We start from the raw sequence: 16,389 nt of genomic DNA on the forward strand, positions 1-16,389 counted from the left end.
TGTCAATGATGTTGTTGTTATCTCGCAAAAATATTAATATGATGTTGTTGTTTCACAAGAAAGTTTAATGTCATATAAATCAGGCATTCTTTAGGTGCGCCAGATTTGGCCATGCACGCGGACACATCCGCGTGGTCCATGTATGTCCGATTACAGTTGAGATAAACTAATTTAGTCTACTTTAATTAGCATGTTGCTCTAATAATCGCAATGCGGACAGTCCCTGGTCAGATTGTTGTGGTTGTGGGCACTTGTATTAAAACCATCATTCATGTAAGGGAGCAAAATGTATGAAGGATTGAGAGCCGACAAGTGCAAATCACCACAGTTCTGGAGTTTCAAACAAAATATTGCAACATAGCCCCACAGACCAAGAATAATCTGTTTCTCGAACTCATGCAACAGACTAGTTGGGACAGAAAACATTATTAGCTTAAAAATAAATATTACTGAACACATCAATGTCTCCTTTAATTGCGAGGGTGTACACACCATTGTCTAAATTAAATCTACGAGAAATAACTCTATTTTAACTCTATGAATATCTTAGTGAAAATGCATAGAAGGACAAATGCTTACTATGGTCTCTTGTCCGCCTCTGATATTCTAGGATATCCATATACTGAATGTAATTTAGAAGAAAGCATATTTGAACTCATGACCCTTGACATCCAAATTCAAAAGGTAAGTGGGTGCTTTTAAGAGTTTAACTTTTTTAGATGATGGAAAGATGGCACGGCTGGCCTCTCCATCTTGCTGCAAGATGCACATACTCAAAAATTACCCAAACCCCCTTTTTTTTATCCAAATGGCATCTTACAGAAGGATGAAATATTCCACATGCTATGTTGTTTTTGTGTTTCCAAAGCATGACATGAGTATGGAGTAAGTCATCCAGAAACTGTTTTATCATGTGAATACACACACTGCAAGTGCAAAATCATGTGACCATCCTATCGCTCGTATTCATTTCCACTTGCAAAAAATGGTTAAAACTGCATGAAATGGGTAAGGGATGTCAACTGCATGAAGAAGGGTGAGAAATTCGTCGACGTCCATTGTATAAATAGTCCCAACAAGATTGTATTCAAGACTTGCGATTTGCAAGTGTGAAATCAGTCTATCGAACAGTCTGGAATATTGGAGGAAGCCAAAAGATGAGCAAACACGGGTGCTGAGAAAGCTCCTTATCTAGCTATACTTCATGTTGCTTTCCTCCAATTAATCATCTCTTGATCAAATTGTTGGAATCCATTGTAGATCCTACCATGTATGGAGCTCTACTTCTCTTCATATCAGATCAATAAAGGTTCGAGAGACTATACCGATAAAGAAGGAAATAGATGTAAGCATATATAACTTAGAAATGTTCCCTTTTACCGCCCAAATAAGAAAATAATGATCTCCAGAGAATAGGTGTGCCGGGATCCGTTTAGAAAATGTCCCAGTTTATAATGTAAGTATGCATGAAAAAAGTATCTCTACCAGATGGCCTAACAACAAGGTTTGCATTCCATACCAGAGATTACAATATCAAAATACTCTTGCTGCTTTTGCAACCTTGAGATCATCCAAGCCTGAAAATGCTACCCTAGTGTCAGCTACAATTTTCCATGCTCCATGAATTACATCTATCTTTGCCTTGAGATCATCCATAGCCACGAAAGCAGTATTGCGGCCCAGGGCACCCCATCACCCAACTGCCTAGGTGTGCGCCGCTGCCGCAGAGGTACAGCCCCTTCAGAGGGTTCTGTAATCTGACATGTTTGGTGCAAAGCAGAAACAGGTTGGCCATGACCGCAAAGGCACTAATTCTTAACCTTGCCCCTTGGCAGGCCATATTAGAAAAAGAGAATCCAATCCCATTGCGCCGTGGAAGATGTTGCCTTCTGGGAAAAAATTTAGTCCTCTGTTTAGCTAAGTTCACAGTAGCATCCGGTCTGGACGACGTACAAAAGACAATCCCACCGGTGGATGTAGGAAGAAGATTTCGGCACACCTAAGGTTTTTTCTTTTTTTTCTGTAAGGGTGAATTTGTAAGACTTGTGATACTTAACATATGGCCTTAGGCCTTTTCACAAAAAATAGTATGATGTTATTTTCTACAAGAAAGTTTTATGTCATCTAAATCGGATATTCTTCACTTGCACCAGATTTAGCCATACAGACGGATGCATTAGCATGGTCCGCGTATATTCGCGTGCAGCCAAGATAAACTATAATTTAGTCTGCTTGAAATAGTGTGCTGCTACTTTCAAAAAGAAATAGTGTGCTGCTCGAATAATCACGATGCGGATGACCAAACACATTCCCCAGCAACCCTAGTCAGATTGTTGTGGTTGTGGACACTTTTATAAAAAACATCAATCATGTCCAAGGGAGCAAAATGTACAAAGGATTGAGAGCCGACAAGTTCAAATCACCACAGTTCTAGAGTTTCAAATGAAATATTGCAACATTGCCGTACAGACCAAGAACCGTCTGTTTCTCGAACTCTGCCACATATTCTACGTGGGACGACTCTAGTTGGGATAGAAAATATTATTAGCTTAAAAAGAACGATTACGGTACACATCATTGTCTTGCTTTTTTGTGAGGATGTACACATCATTGTCTTTTTTTTTGTGAGGGGACACCATTGTCTAATTTAAATCTACGAGAAATGACTCTATTTTAAATAGGTGAATATCTTGGTGAAAATGCATGAAAAGAAAAATAACTTAAAATCATTATCTTACTATAGATTGAATGTTTTAGAGACTAACAAGCCACGTCAGGTGGAGCGTGCGTACCCCTTCAGCTCTTGTAGCGAGTCCACAAGAGATTAGGGTTATTTGACCTCTTCCTGACACCGACGCCGGTTCGCCTCATTTCGGTGGCCTTAGGGCGATGGAGGCGCGGTGGACCCCGGCCCTTGCTGATGGGAGGGTTGATGTTCCGTCTTTAGGCATTTCTTTGAGATCGATTCGGGTTTGTGTCCTACTCGAGAAGGCGCGACGGCGACGGCTCTCTGAAGATGGAATAAGGTACTCCCCGCCTAGGCCCCGTCCTGGTGATGCATCTAGCATCGCCAAAGGGTGTGTGGAGTTGTGTCTCTGATGAATCTCATGGGCTCGGTCAATATTGGTCTTCGATGGATCTCCATAGATCCAGTCTTCGTTCCTGTGTCTAAATGTTGGATCCTTTTGATCTAACCTTCTCTTCATTACCGGCGGTCGGTGTTCTAGTGCGCTAGTATCGTTGGGTCTTATCTGGTGTGCTAGTATCGTTGGGTCTTAGCACGGTGACTTCCCGATTGTCTACTACAAGTTCTGCCCGGCTCCGGTGAAGGAGGGGTGATGACGGCGGCGCGCCTTCGGCTCGCTCCAGTGCTTGTAGTCGTTGCTAGGTGGTCTACAGACCAGGATGTAATTTTTATAATTTCTAGTGTTCATTGTATTGTCATGATATATGATGAATAGATTGAAAGTTTTCTCGCAAAAAATAAAAACAAAAGATTGACTGTAATTTAGAAGAAAGCTTTTAACTCGTGAACCCTTGACATCCAAATTCAAAAGGTACGCCTGGCCTCACCATCTCGCTGTAAGATGCATATACTCAAAAAATTATCCAAATGGCATCTTACAAAAGGACGAAATATTCCACATGCTATATCGTTTTTGTGTTATCAAAGCATGACATGAGTATGGAGTGACTCGTCCAGAAACTGTTCTATCACGAGAATACGCACACTGCAAGTGCAAAATCATGTGACCATCCTACTGCTCGTATTCGTTCCACTTGCGAAGAATGGTTAAAACTGCATGAAATTGGTAGGGGATGTCAACTGCATGAAGAAGGGTGAGAAGTTCATCAACATCCGTTGTATAAATACTTCCGTCAAGATTGCATTCAAGACTTGCGATTCACAAATGTGAAATCAGTCCACTGAACAGTCTGGAATATTGGAGGAAGCCAACAGATGAGCAAACACGGGTGGTGGAAATTCACTTTATCTAGCTATACTTCGTTGGATTGTTTTCTTCCAATTATCCGTCTCTTATCTAGCTATACTTTATACTTTGTTGGATTGTTTTCTTCCAATTATCCATCTCTTATCTAGCTATACTTTGTTGGATTGTTTTCTTCCAATTATCCATCTCTTATCTAGCTATACTTTGTTGGATTGTTTTCTTCCAATTATCCATCTCTTGGACCAAATTGTTGGAATCCACCGTCGATTGTACCATGTGTGAAGCTCTAGTTCTCTTCATATCGGATCAATACAAGTCCAAGAGATGATAAAGAAGGAAATAGTGTCTCGGTTCATCAGGTAAGTATGCATGACAAAAGTGTCTCTACCAGATGACTTAACAACAAGGTTCACATTCCAGATGACTTAACAACAAGGTTCACAATCCGATACAAGAGATTACCAGATCACAGATAATCTTGCCGTTTTTGCAGCCTTGTGCCTGAAATGTTACTCTAGTGCCAGGCTGTGAATCCACGACAGACAGACAGTAACTAATGCGTCAGTGAATCCACGACATACATACAGGATCCTGAAATGTCCTGCCGCTATTGCAAAACACTGGATATATCCACATGAAACATGATAGTATAATAGTATGACCATGCACCCGATGGTGGGATGTATTGTTTCATACAATCTCAGACATCGTCACAAGTTGTGTATTGCTTAACACACTGCAAACGCGCGAGCGGTACCTGTAAAATGTTCGATCGATCCTATCAGTGGCTTGGAGGCACCCAAATGCCTCAGCCTATAAACACCAGGGGCAGCATCTTCAGGAATGGTCCACTCCAGCGCCGGAAAGCTTTTTGGGCTGAGAGGCCTTGGCCACTTGAATCGCAACGACCAATCATCATCGTCATAGGCAGGAATCCAGCTGTTACCGTTTAGCCTCTCAACGAGCGCGAAGTTACCGTTGGTTAGAAGGTCGTTCCATGGACAGGTCGAATGGAACGTAGCATTCACGGTGCTGCCCTTCCCGAAGTCTGAGTTTGCTGCGACATCAGAGCTGACATCCCCAAAGTGAACACCAGGAGTCGTCGAGTCGACAACGACACCTGGCAGCAGTCTGATTTGCTTGTCCAATATGTCAGGAGGTTGGATGTTTGTTGGTGTGGGACCATAGCTGCAGCAAGTTTCTGAAACTCTTGAATGTATGGACTCAAAGGTGTGGGGACTGTACAACGTTGACGCACCCTGCAAAACAGATATTCACTCCAACGAATTATTCAAGCATTGATACATATGCGGGTGGATCTATTTTATATGTTTGATGGAACAATAACTGGAAATTCAGGTTACAGAAATGTCAGATCTTTAGCAACAAAACATCAATAAAAGGCAACTGGTATAATTGTGGAAAGTTTCTAACAAAAACCAAAATATATTTTCCCTTTATAGTTTGCACTAAAAAAATTGGATGTGGCTGAACAAGTTCTGACATTGCAGGTCATCTTCAAATCATGAAACTTACTTTCTAGTGCAGGTTTGCAAGAAAATCGAAGAGGAAGGACTAACATTCTGGCACATCTAGACTGGGCAGGGACATATGAACTACGGGCATTCACTTGGCGCAGAGGCCGAGAGTACTCCCTCCTTTAAAAAAAATTAAGGGGGGTGTACTGAAGCAAAGCTCCCATACCTCGTATCTTTGCTCTTTGGACCTGGTATGCTTTGAATGTTGTAACATACTGAGAATATGCGTTTGGCAGCCCCACAAGAACAACATGAATGTTGGTAATTAATTCACCATTCAAGCCACTTATCAGTACATTGTTTACAGCATCGTGTAACCACCTGCTGACCATTGTCGTGAATTCTGTGCCAAAACATAACAGAGAAAAAATTAGTAGAGTGCTGCCGCTTATTGTTTCTTAGCATATGCTTGCTAGCTCAAACATTGGATAACATGAGCATGGCATGCCGTAGCTCAGAAAAAACCCATGCACTTCTACTGGACAGGCATCCTAGGATTGACAAATTGGGATATACCTCCAGGAAGACTCAAGATGACCAGCTGACTGATTCTTATGATCTGAATTGGAAGTATCGCACGCTGCAAAATATTACAGGAGACAATACAAGACCAGTAAATTAAAATAGTTTTAATTCACTAAATTGGTTTCTAGTTAGAAATTTTGGTTCTGATTAGACATATTGTGGAGCTTACATACAACAGGTGCCCTGCAGTTCACAAATGACGACTCATTGATCCCATCACCTCTACCGCGAAAGTGTTGAGAGTGGACATGTGCAGATATATAGTGGCTATGCATTAAGCTAAAAAGCTAAGGAGCTCCCATGGGAAGAAATCATGTTCGTTATAGAAAAAGCAACGAATGAGACATTCGCTAATATTACACGGGGTTATATTTTACATATCAGCCCATACAATGCGGATTTGATGCAGCAGCAATTGGTCTTATTGATGGTGGCATTGGTGTCAGTTAAGTGAAATCACAATTAAGACATTCCAGAGAAAACTCAAGACGACTAGCTGACTGATTCTTATGATCTGAATTGGAAGTATCGCAGGCTGCAAAAGATTACAGGAGACAATACAAGACCAGTAAATTAAAATAGTTGTAATTCAGTAAAATGGTTTCTAGTTAGAAATTTTGGTTCTCGTTCGACATATTGTGGAGCTTACATACAACAGGTGCTCTGCAGTTCACAAATGACGACTCATTTCATCCCATTACCTCTACCGCAAAAGTGTTGAGAGTGGACATGTGCTACGCATTAAGCTCAAAAACTAAGAAACTCCCATGGGAAGATCAAGTTCGTTATAGAAAAAGCAAGGAATGTGACATTCGCTAATATTACACGGGGTTATATTTTATCTATCAGCTAATACAGTGCTGATTTGATGCAGCAGCAATTGGTCCTTATTGATGGTGGCATTGGTGTCAGCTATTAAGTGAAATCACAATTAAGACATTCCAGAGAATACGACGTAACACGCCTGCTTATTATTACTGAAAAAAGCATATCATACCGCCCAAATCATATGGTTCCTTCATTTCATCAGTGTCTAGCAATATTGGTTTTGGAGCTTTCCCTGATGTCTTTAGTATGTCCCTGATTACTGAAAAGAGCAATACTGGACTTGCTCTTTCCCTGATGTCTTTAGTATGTCCCTCACTAATCTCCAAAAAGGGTTTCCCTCATAAGAGAAGGTGCGCAGTCAGTGATTACCGCGTCATCTAAAATTCTGAAGCAAATATTGTACAAAGTGAGTTTATACCGATTGTGGGACGGAGGGAGTAATAAATATTCCGTTAACACAAACCAAACATTCAGCTGAGCAACGACTTGGACACATACCAAGAAGTGAACAAGGGTCACCTAGAGACTACATACAGTCCTCAACAGACAATTAGTGCTAGTTGCTGTATACCTGAACACACATAACATATTCAGTAGCATCATCTAATACTGAAAAATATTATTTCAGCACTTTATATGAATCTCAACTCTCAAGTTGAATTCACGACAGAATATCTTGCATAAGTGAAATACTAGCTAGGAGCCAGAATTAAGGGAGAAGCATATATATATCAAACAGCATGTATAGACAGGTAGTAGTCTGAAGAGTTCAGAGTTTTATTGATGAGTTGAGTTTGAAAACAATCTTCAGATTAAGTAGAGTACATACAACAAACTGTATATGTAACTTCCAGTTTCCCATAGCCATATTACAAGTTTACAACAAGAGCGACAACGACCACAGCAACGAAGACAACAAACCGAGACACTGACCCGGAGCATGGCATATGTTGATGGGCAACAAAGACTCTAAATAAAAATATGGAAATATGATGAGATCGAAACCTAGATGCCAACTCCTGGTAGATCAATGGAGGTACCAAATGGACGGTGAGCTGTCCGAGGGATGCGCCCATGGCAGGCAGCGCTTGATTTCCTCGTCGTCAGGGGAGCAACTCCAACCACCCATGTCGGTGCAGGGATATTCATTCTGCTGGAGGACACTCATCGGACGGCCACCATAGACATCGTCAAGGAAGTAGATGTAGCCCGGGTTGCCGCTGCGCCCTGTGTCGAAGGCCTTGGAGCAGCTCCGGCCGACAAAGAGCACCTGCCCCTCCATCTTGTACAATCGCCAGGAGGTTCTGCCAAGTTGCTTCTCTAGCCTGAAGACCTCGAACCGCCTAGTGCCGCCTCTCGCTGGATCGATGAACCTCTTCACCATTAGCAAATCTTCACCGGAGGCGGCAGGCAGGAGGTAGCGGGAGACGATCTCCCCGGGCGCCGGCGGGGTCATCTGGTCAGCACAGCACTGGTAGACAAGATGTTGAACAGTAAGCGCACCGTCTGCGCCGGCAATCTCCGGCTTGTAGCAGAAGAGCTGCTCCCAGGGGTTGACGGCCCAGAAGCATCCGTCGTGGTACGTCAGGTCCTGGGCGTCACACGGAGCCCCCAGCGGCGCCGGCGACCAGCAGTCCATGCCCGGGCGCCAGAACGCCATGGTGGTCTGGCCTGTCGTCAGGGCAGCGACGACGCAGGCAGCCGACGGCGGCGGCGCGGACACGGCGGCCGCGCGGACCATTATGGGGCACCTGATGACGTTGAAGTTCGGCGGGGCGCGCCCGCCGTTCAGGGTGACGCGCACGTGGTCCGGGAGGGGAACGCGCTCGCCGGAGCGGAGGTTGAGCAGGGCGTGGCCGTGCCACTGGTGGAGCACGACCACGGACCAGCCGCCCGGAGAGGAGCCGCAGAAACGCGCCCCGCGGACGGCGCCGGCGAGGGGCGGCTGCGGGTCGGCGAACCCGCCGAAGATCCGGTGGCAGGAGGTCCCGGCGGTGGAGGGCATGAGGAGCCAGGGGAGCGGCGGCGGGTTTTGCAGCGCGACGCCGCGCCATTGCTGGTTGACGGCGGAGAACCTGACCCGGTCGCCGATGCATGCGAGCGAGAGGAAGATGCGGCTGAGGATGTCTTGGTGGACGCCCGACCAGTCGGCCGCCGCCGCCGGCGGCGGCATCTGACGTTCGGATCTAGGGAACATCGGAAAGCACGAAGGGGGAATGGGCCTCTTGCTGCCATGTTTGACAAATTTGTTACTACACACAACCATCAAATAGAAATGAGAATAAACAGACATATCGCACCTTCTTTGGATGTCCCAGCCACAAAATAATTTTTCACCTTTTCAGATCCACGCACCTCTTTGCAGATCCAACCTCTCCCGCTCAAATCCCTCAGTACCTAGAGTTTCGACGATTTAGACAACACACAAGAGAAACGGCACAAAATCCATGGAAACGGAAGGGGAGAAGCTTGCCTTATCTTGGGGCGGCAATAGAGGGAGGGCGGCGGATGGGGAGGAAACGCGGCAAAGCAGCAGGGGCGACAGACGGCGGGGCAAGGCGGTTCTCGCGTCTTGTCGCTAGATATGACGAGAAGGGGGAAAGAAAGAACGAGCGACGGCTCTATGAAGAAAGAGAGAAGACAGAGGGGTCCGCTCGCCTTCAATCCATCTACTCTTGCTGGCATGTTTAACAAATTTGTTAGTAGATAAGCATCAAATAGAAATGAGAATAAATAGATGTATCACCTCCCCTGGATGTCCGAGCCACAAAATATGTTATCACCTTTTCAGATCCACACACCCCTTTGCAGATCCAACCTCTCCCACTCAAATCCCCATGTCAATCCCCCTCGGTACCTAGGGTTTCGACGATTTAGACAACGTACAAGAGGAAAGACGCAAAATCCATGGAAACGGAAGGGGAGAAACTTGCCTTACCTTGGGGCGGCAATGGAGGGCGGCGGATGGGGAGGAAACACGGCGGAGCAGCAGGGGCGACGGATGGCGGGGCAAGGCGGTTCTGGCGGCTTGTCGATATGACGAGAAGGGGGGAAAGAAAGAACGAGCGGCGGCTCTGCGAAGAAAGAGAGAAGACAGAGGGGTCTGCTCGCCTTCAATCCATCTACTCTTGCTGGCATGTTTAACAAAGTTGTTAGTATATAAGCATCAAATAGAAATGAGAATAAATAGATGTATCACCTCCCCTGGATGTCCCAGCCACAAAATATGTTCTCACCTTTTCAGATCCACACACCACTTTGTAGGTCCAACCTCTCCCACTCAAATCCCCATGTCAATCCCCCTCGGTACCTAGGGTTTCGACGATTTAGACAACGTACAAGAGGAAAGACGCAAAATCCATGGAAACGGAAGGGGAGAAGCTTGCCTTACCTTAGGGAGGCAATGGAGAGCGGCGGATGGGGAGGAAACGCGGCGGAGCGGCAGGGGCGACGAATGGCGGGGCAAGGCGGTTCTGGCGGCTGGTCGCTAGATATGACGAGAAGGGGGAAAAGAAGGAACGAGCGGCGGCTCTGTCTCGCGTGTGGGCTGGGGTCTTCGGGAAACTGCCATATTTGTCAAATTGAAATATTATAGAAAATACATTCGGATGTATATAGACACATTTTAAAGTATAGGTTCACTCATTTTGCTCCCTATGTAGTCTATAGTGAAATCTATTAGAAAGACTTATATTTAGGAAAGGGGGGAGTAGTACCTAACTGAACAGATAGTTCCATTCACTTCTGGAGGCCGGTCGCTAGCTATGACGAGAAGGGGGAAAAGAAGGAACGAGTGGCGGCTCTGTCTCTGTGTGTGGGCTGGGGTCTTGAGGAAACTGCCCTATTTGTCAAATCGAAATATTATAAGACCAGTATTTTGTTTATGTAACACCCCGCATGTAACTTGCCTTATTTGTAACTCCGACTCTTGCCATTTTCGGCTATGTGTTATGATATTTCCTCCGTGGTCGGGTTTTGTTTTTCGCTTTGTATTTTGTTCATGTCATGCATATCATATCATGTCATCATGTGCATTGCATTTGCATACGTGTTCGCCTCTTGCATCCGAGCATTTTCCCCGTTGTCCGTTTTGCAATCCGACGCTCCTATCTCCTCCGGTGCACCCCTCTTATTTTCTTTCGTGAGCAGGTGTCAAACATTCTCGGAATGGACCGAGGCTTGTCAAGTGGCTTTATTACACCACCCGGAGACCACCGGTCAAGTTTCGTTCCATTTGGAGATCGTTTGGTACTCCATCGGTTAACCGGGCATCCGCAAGTCCATTTGAGTGTCCAGCAAAAACCCCCTAAAAAACCATCCCAAAACCCACCAAACTCTCTTCCATGCTCTAGGTCGTTCGATCACGATCGTGTGGGCGAAAACCGCACCTCATTTGGAGCCTCCTAGCTCCCTCTACCTATAAATATGTGAGCATCCCGAAATAACATTCGCAGTCTCCCGTAACCCTAAAATCCCTCCGCGCCGCGCCGGACGCATCCGCTCCGGCCGGACAAGTCGCCGCCGCCCCCGCGGCCAACCCGCGGCTGCCACGTGGCAGGCCCGTCGCCGCCGCCGGAGCCCGCGGGCCCAACGCCGGCCCTCCCGGCCCGCAGCTCCGCCGCCCGCCGCCCGCGCCCTCCCGCGGCTCGCGCCGCCGCCCACCGGTCGTGCCGCCGCCGACTCCCTCCGCCGCCGCCGGTCGCCGTACCATCACCGCCCTCGTCTTCGGCCGTCGCCGGCGCCGCTCGCCGCGCCGTGCGCCGCCACCGGCGCCGCCCCGCGCCTCTCCTCCATCTCCTCCGACCCCCGGCCGCGCCGCCACCTCTCCCTCCCGTCGCCGGCGAGCAGCGCCGCCGGAGCCGAAGCCCCGTCGAGCTTGAAGGCTCGATCCGATCTGGAATGTGAGCGTTGACTTTTTCCCCCGATCCCTAAATTTCGTCCAAGTCCTCAAGTTTTTACAACATTTTGCCCATGTTCCTAGTTGCATAACTCCTTGCATGTAGCTCCGATTCGCGCATGTAATATGTCAAATTATTCGTCTCACGATGCTCTACATTTTGTTCAATTGCACCATGTTCATTAGAGGTCATCTTGATGCCCAAATCTCTGTTGCAAGAGGGCTAGTTGCTGTTATCTGCTGGTTCTTAACAGAACTTGGAGATTTGTCATTTTTGTATCATTTAATCTGTGCATCTTTTGGGCATGAGCTCTACATGTGTTTTGAAGTATGCCATGCCATCTTTCCAGTGGTGTATGCCATGTATTTTTGTGATCTCTGTGGTGACTATCACAAGCATGCAAACTAGGCCCCATAATATTTCTGATTTCAGGGACTTAGTGATTTCTCTAAGTCCTTGTCTGCTGTTATTTGGTTGCCACGTAAACTTGATGCTACAGAGAGATCCATGAATATTTTGGAGATGTTCATTAAGGATGTTTTGTAGCTATAGTTGTAATTGATCCATTCCTGCCCTTGTTTGCAATTATGGAGAACTATAGCATGACTCAATCTTGCTCTACTTTTGCTATAAAATATTTCTGGCAGATTCCTAACATGATATGCAATTTTTGCCAAGCTTATTGTAGTTGATCCATACATGCTATGCTGTTGTTCTTGCCATGGATAGCTCCTTAAACATGCCAGCTTGCTGGAGGTATTCTTGGTTTGTCATGCATTGCTCTGTAGTGAGTACATCAAGCTCACAAAGAGGCCTACATATTATTATTTCTGCCATGCTCTGTTTTCTGCCAAGTCTGAAACCTGATAACGAAACTTGCTATGTTTACATGCTTGCCATCATATCTTCTGGTCCTTTTTGGCTTATGGTCAGTAAGGGACTTTTGTCATATGCATTTAGTAGAACACTTCCAAGCCTTGTTTTGCTATGTTAAGTTCTTGTAGCGTGTTGATTTCATGCTCTGAACATTGCTACCTGATGCTGTTTTCTGCCATGTCCAGTTTTTTCACTAAGTCTGTGAACCTGTTATCTTTTGCACTTTTGCCATGCTTGTTTGAGACTGATATGTTGTGATCTAGCGGTATCTCAGTGTTCATCTTTTGTCAAGCATCTCCTGTAGATTACTGTCATGTGCTTTGTTGCTATGTTGGAGTGCTGTAGCATTGTTGCTTGTTGCATTTTAAGTGCTATCATGCTGTTTATCGCAGATTCGCGTCATTCTTGTTTTGCTTGCCATTTGCAAATCGTGCATCCGTTTCCGGTGATCTTTATATCGATTTCGACCGAAATCATCTCATCTTTCCAGTGGCATGCTTGGTTTGCCAAGTTACTGCCATGTTCATCATTTTCCTTCCGGAGCACGCATATGCATCGCATATCATATCTTGCATATCATACATGTTTTGCATCATGTTGCTTGTGCATTTCTCGTGGTTGATTGTGGTTCCGTTTGTTTGTGTTCTTGTCTTGGGTAGAGCCGGGAGACGAGTTCGTGAACGAGGAACCTGTTGAGTACGCTTACGAGGATCAAGCTTTCGACAACTCTGAGAACCTTGCAGGCAAGATGACCACCCCTCGAAATCACTTCTATCTTTGCTTTGCTAGTTGTTCGCTCTATTGCCATGCTGCGCTACCTATCACTTTCTATATCATGCCTCCCATATTGCCATGTCAGCCTCTAACCATCCTTTCCTAGCAAACCGTTGTTTAGCTAAGTTACCGCTTTTGCTCAGCCCTTCTTATAGCGTTGCTAGTTGCAGGTGAAGTTGAAGTTTGTTCCATGTTGGAACATGGATATGATGGGATATCACAATATCTCTTATTTAATTAATGCATCTATATATTTTGGTAAAGGGTGGAAGGCTCGGCCTTATGCCTGGTGTTTTGTTCCACTCTTGCCGCCCTAGTTACTGTTATACCGGGTTTATGTTCCTTGAGTTTGCGTCCCTTACACGGTCGGGTGATTTATGGGACCCCCTTGACAGTTCGCCTTGAATAAAACTCCTCCAGCAAGGCCCAACCTTGGTTTTACCATTTGCGACCTATGCCTTTTTCCCCCGGGTTTTCTAGAGCCCGAGGGTCATCTTTATTTTAAACCCCCGGGCCAGTGCTCCTCTGAGTATTGGTCCAACCTGTCAGTCGCCGGTGGCCACCAGGGGCAACTCTGGTCTGGCCTATCGGAAGCTTGGACAATCAGGTGTGCCCTGAGAACGAGATATGTGCAGCTCCTATCGGGATTTGTCGGCACATTCGGGTGGCTTTGCTGGTCTTGTTTTACCATTGTCAAAATGTCTTGTAAACCGGGATTCCGAGACTGATCGGGTTTTTCCGGGAGAAGGTTTATCCTTCGTTGACCGTGAGAGCTTATGATGGGCTAAGTTGGGACACCCCTGCAGGGTATTATCTTTCGAAAGCCGTGCCCGCGGTTATGAGGCAGATGGGGATTTGTTAATGTCCGGTTGTAGAGAACTTGTCACTTGACCCAATTTAAAATACATCAACTGCGTGTGTAGCCGTGATGGTCTCTTCTCAGCGGAGTCCGGGAAGTGAACACGGTCTGTGTTATGTATGACGTAAGTAGGAGTTCAGGATCACTTCTTGGTCATTGCTAGATGACGATCGCTCCGTTGCTTCTCTTCTCGCTCTCTTTTGCGTAAGTTAGCCACCATATATGCTTATTGCCGCTGCAGCTCCACCTCATTACACCATCCTTTCCTATAAGCTTAAATAGTCTTGATCTCGGGGGTGTGAGATTGCTGAGTCCCCGTGACTCACAGATTCTACCAAAACAGTTGCAGGAGCCGACGATGCCAGTGCAGATGATGGGGTCGGTCTCAAGTGGGAGTTTGACGAGGAATGTGGTCGTTATTATGTGTCTTTTCCTGATGATCAGTAGTGGAGCCCAGTTGGGACGATCGGGGATCTAGCATTTGGGGTTATCTTATTTTCATCTGGATTTTGACCGTAGTCGGTCTATATGTTTGTATTTTGGATGATGTATGATATATATATATTCATGTATTGTGTGAAGTGGCGATTGTAAGCCAACTCTTTATCCCATTCTTGTTCATTACATGGGATTGTGTGAAGATGACCCTTCTTGCGACAAAACCACTATGCGGTTATGCCTCTAAGTCGTGCCTCGACACGTGGGAGATATAGCCGCATCGTGGGCGTTACATTACTACTCCCTCCATTCCCAGATATAAGTATTTTCGAGATTCCAACAAGTGACTACATACGGAGCAAAATGAATGAATCTACATTCTAAAATATGTCTACATACATCCATATGTTGTAGACCATTTGAAATGTCTAAAAGGACTTATATAGGAACGGAGGGAGTAGTAGCTAACTGAGCAGATAACAGCGCCAAGGGGTCAATCTGCAAAAGACATGTTGTACCGGAGGGGGTTGAGAGCAAGGCAACCAAAGAAAGGAGCATAAGATCGAAGGCGAACGAGCTTTGGGGGGGGGGGGGCTAAAATCAATTCTTCCAATAGAGGACGAGAATTTTTTTATGGGGTAGGATGAGAAATAGTTTCATTCACTTCTTCCATGTCTCTCCCAGATGGGCCGTGGACCGATGGATTAGAGTGTCCCTTAAAATTTAGGCTCTATATGATCATCCTCTGACTCCTTATATTTGCTTCTCTGAAAAATAATATTTTAACTAAACCTCCAAAACTTAACTTCTTGAAAAATACACAAATTTATTTGACCGTGCCTAATAGTCCAATCAGTACTTTTTCCATCTCATGTTCATTGTCTACATTGTTGCTCTTCTCTCTTGGCTTCTCAAGCTTGACACTTGTTTCTTCTCTGCCTTCTCAAACTTGAACATTGTGCTTCCCGTAGTCTCGTCTCTAACAACTAGTGCACCAACATCTAGTAGAGTTTTCTTTATCAATAGATCAATGTACTCTTTTTTCAATACCAGAACAAACATCCTTTCTACATAAAAATTAAATCAAACAATGAGTTTCAAATTGTAACAAATCTCAAGAACATCTAGTTGATTGCACTCACTCCGTCCATTTCAACTTGTAGAAAACCCATCTAGGATGTTTTGTCCGTGGTCAAGACGATTGAGGCGTAGCACCAGCCGCCAGCAATCATCACACTTGATGGCCGATAGAGGCTCGCCGACGAGCTGCTGAAAGAGCATGGTGCCCCCATGTGTGGTTTTCGTAATTGATGACATTCTTTATGGATTAACGATTGTCTTGAGTTATATTCATAGGATTTGTCCATGGGCATTTCTTGAAGCCATGTGTTTGTTTCAAAGAGTTTATAAGATGACCAAGGTGCTATTCAAGGAATTATCCAAAGATTGGTCTAGTAGAATACATGATACATGGTTGATCAAGACTAAGTTAAAGTGTGAATCAAGTTAATCAACACGCAAAGTGTAGAAGATGTAACGAAAGGGATCAAGTGATCCCATGGTATGGTAAGCAATGTCCATTACGCGTTGTGTACTAACACATGGTCTGCGTGAGAGTTCTATGTGGGGTTAGGTCTGTTTCCATGGACTTGCATCAAGAGGAAGATCTCATACAACCCATGGAGGATGACATCAAGTGG

General features: G+C 45.4%; 1 protein-coding gene and 1 pseudogene across 4 annotated transcripts; both read right to left on the bottom strand.

The window, feature by feature from the left end:
* Positions 1-4,580: 4,580 nt before the first annotated feature.
* LOC109766005 (neutral ceramidase-like) lies at positions 4,581-5,823 on the bottom strand (annotated as a pseudogene).
* Positions 5,824-7,600: 1,777 nt separating this feature from the next.
* On the bottom strand, positions 7,601-10,367 carry LOC120964245 (uncharacterized). Of its 4 annotated transcripts, none has more exons than XM_073499628.1 (7): positions 10,236-10,367; positions 10,081-10,154; positions 9,783-9,975; positions 9,628-9,701; positions 9,318-9,522; positions 9,145-9,241; positions 7,601-9,072 (listed from the first exon to the last, which is right to left on the bottom strand). In XM_073499628.1, the coding sequence occupies exon 7, from the start codon at positions 9,039-9,041 to the stop codon at positions 7,872-7,874; it is 1,170 nt and encodes a 389-aa protein (XP_073355729.1). In that variant the 5' UTR covers positions 9,042-9,072; positions 9,145-9,241; positions 9,318-9,522; positions 9,628-9,701; positions 9,783-9,975; positions 10,081-10,154; positions 10,236-10,367; the 3' UTR covers positions 7,601-7,871. The 4 variants fall into 4 exon arrangements, with proteins under 4 accessions (XP_073355729.1, XP_073355728.1, XP_073355731.1 ...); XM_073499627.1 differs by having other exon boundaries at positions 9,591-9,701; XM_073499630.1 differs by having other exon boundaries at positions 9,778-9,975.
* Positions 10,368-16,389: the final 6,022 nt, after the last annotated feature.

Source organism: Aegilops tauschii, chromosome 5 (assembly GCF_002575655.3).
Source record: "Aegilops tauschii subsp. strangulata cultivar AL8/78 chromosome 5, Aet v6.0, whole genome shotgun sequence".
NCBI lineage: Eukaryota > Viridiplantae > Streptophyta > Magnoliopsida > Poales > Poaceae > Aegilops > Aegilops tauschii.

Bases quoted from the DNA above. Each gene is read 5' to 3' on its own strand.
- LOC120964245 (XM_073499628.1), bottom strand. From the start codon at position 9,041: ATGTTCCCTAGATCCGAACGTCAGATGCCGCCGCCGGCGGCGGCGGCC.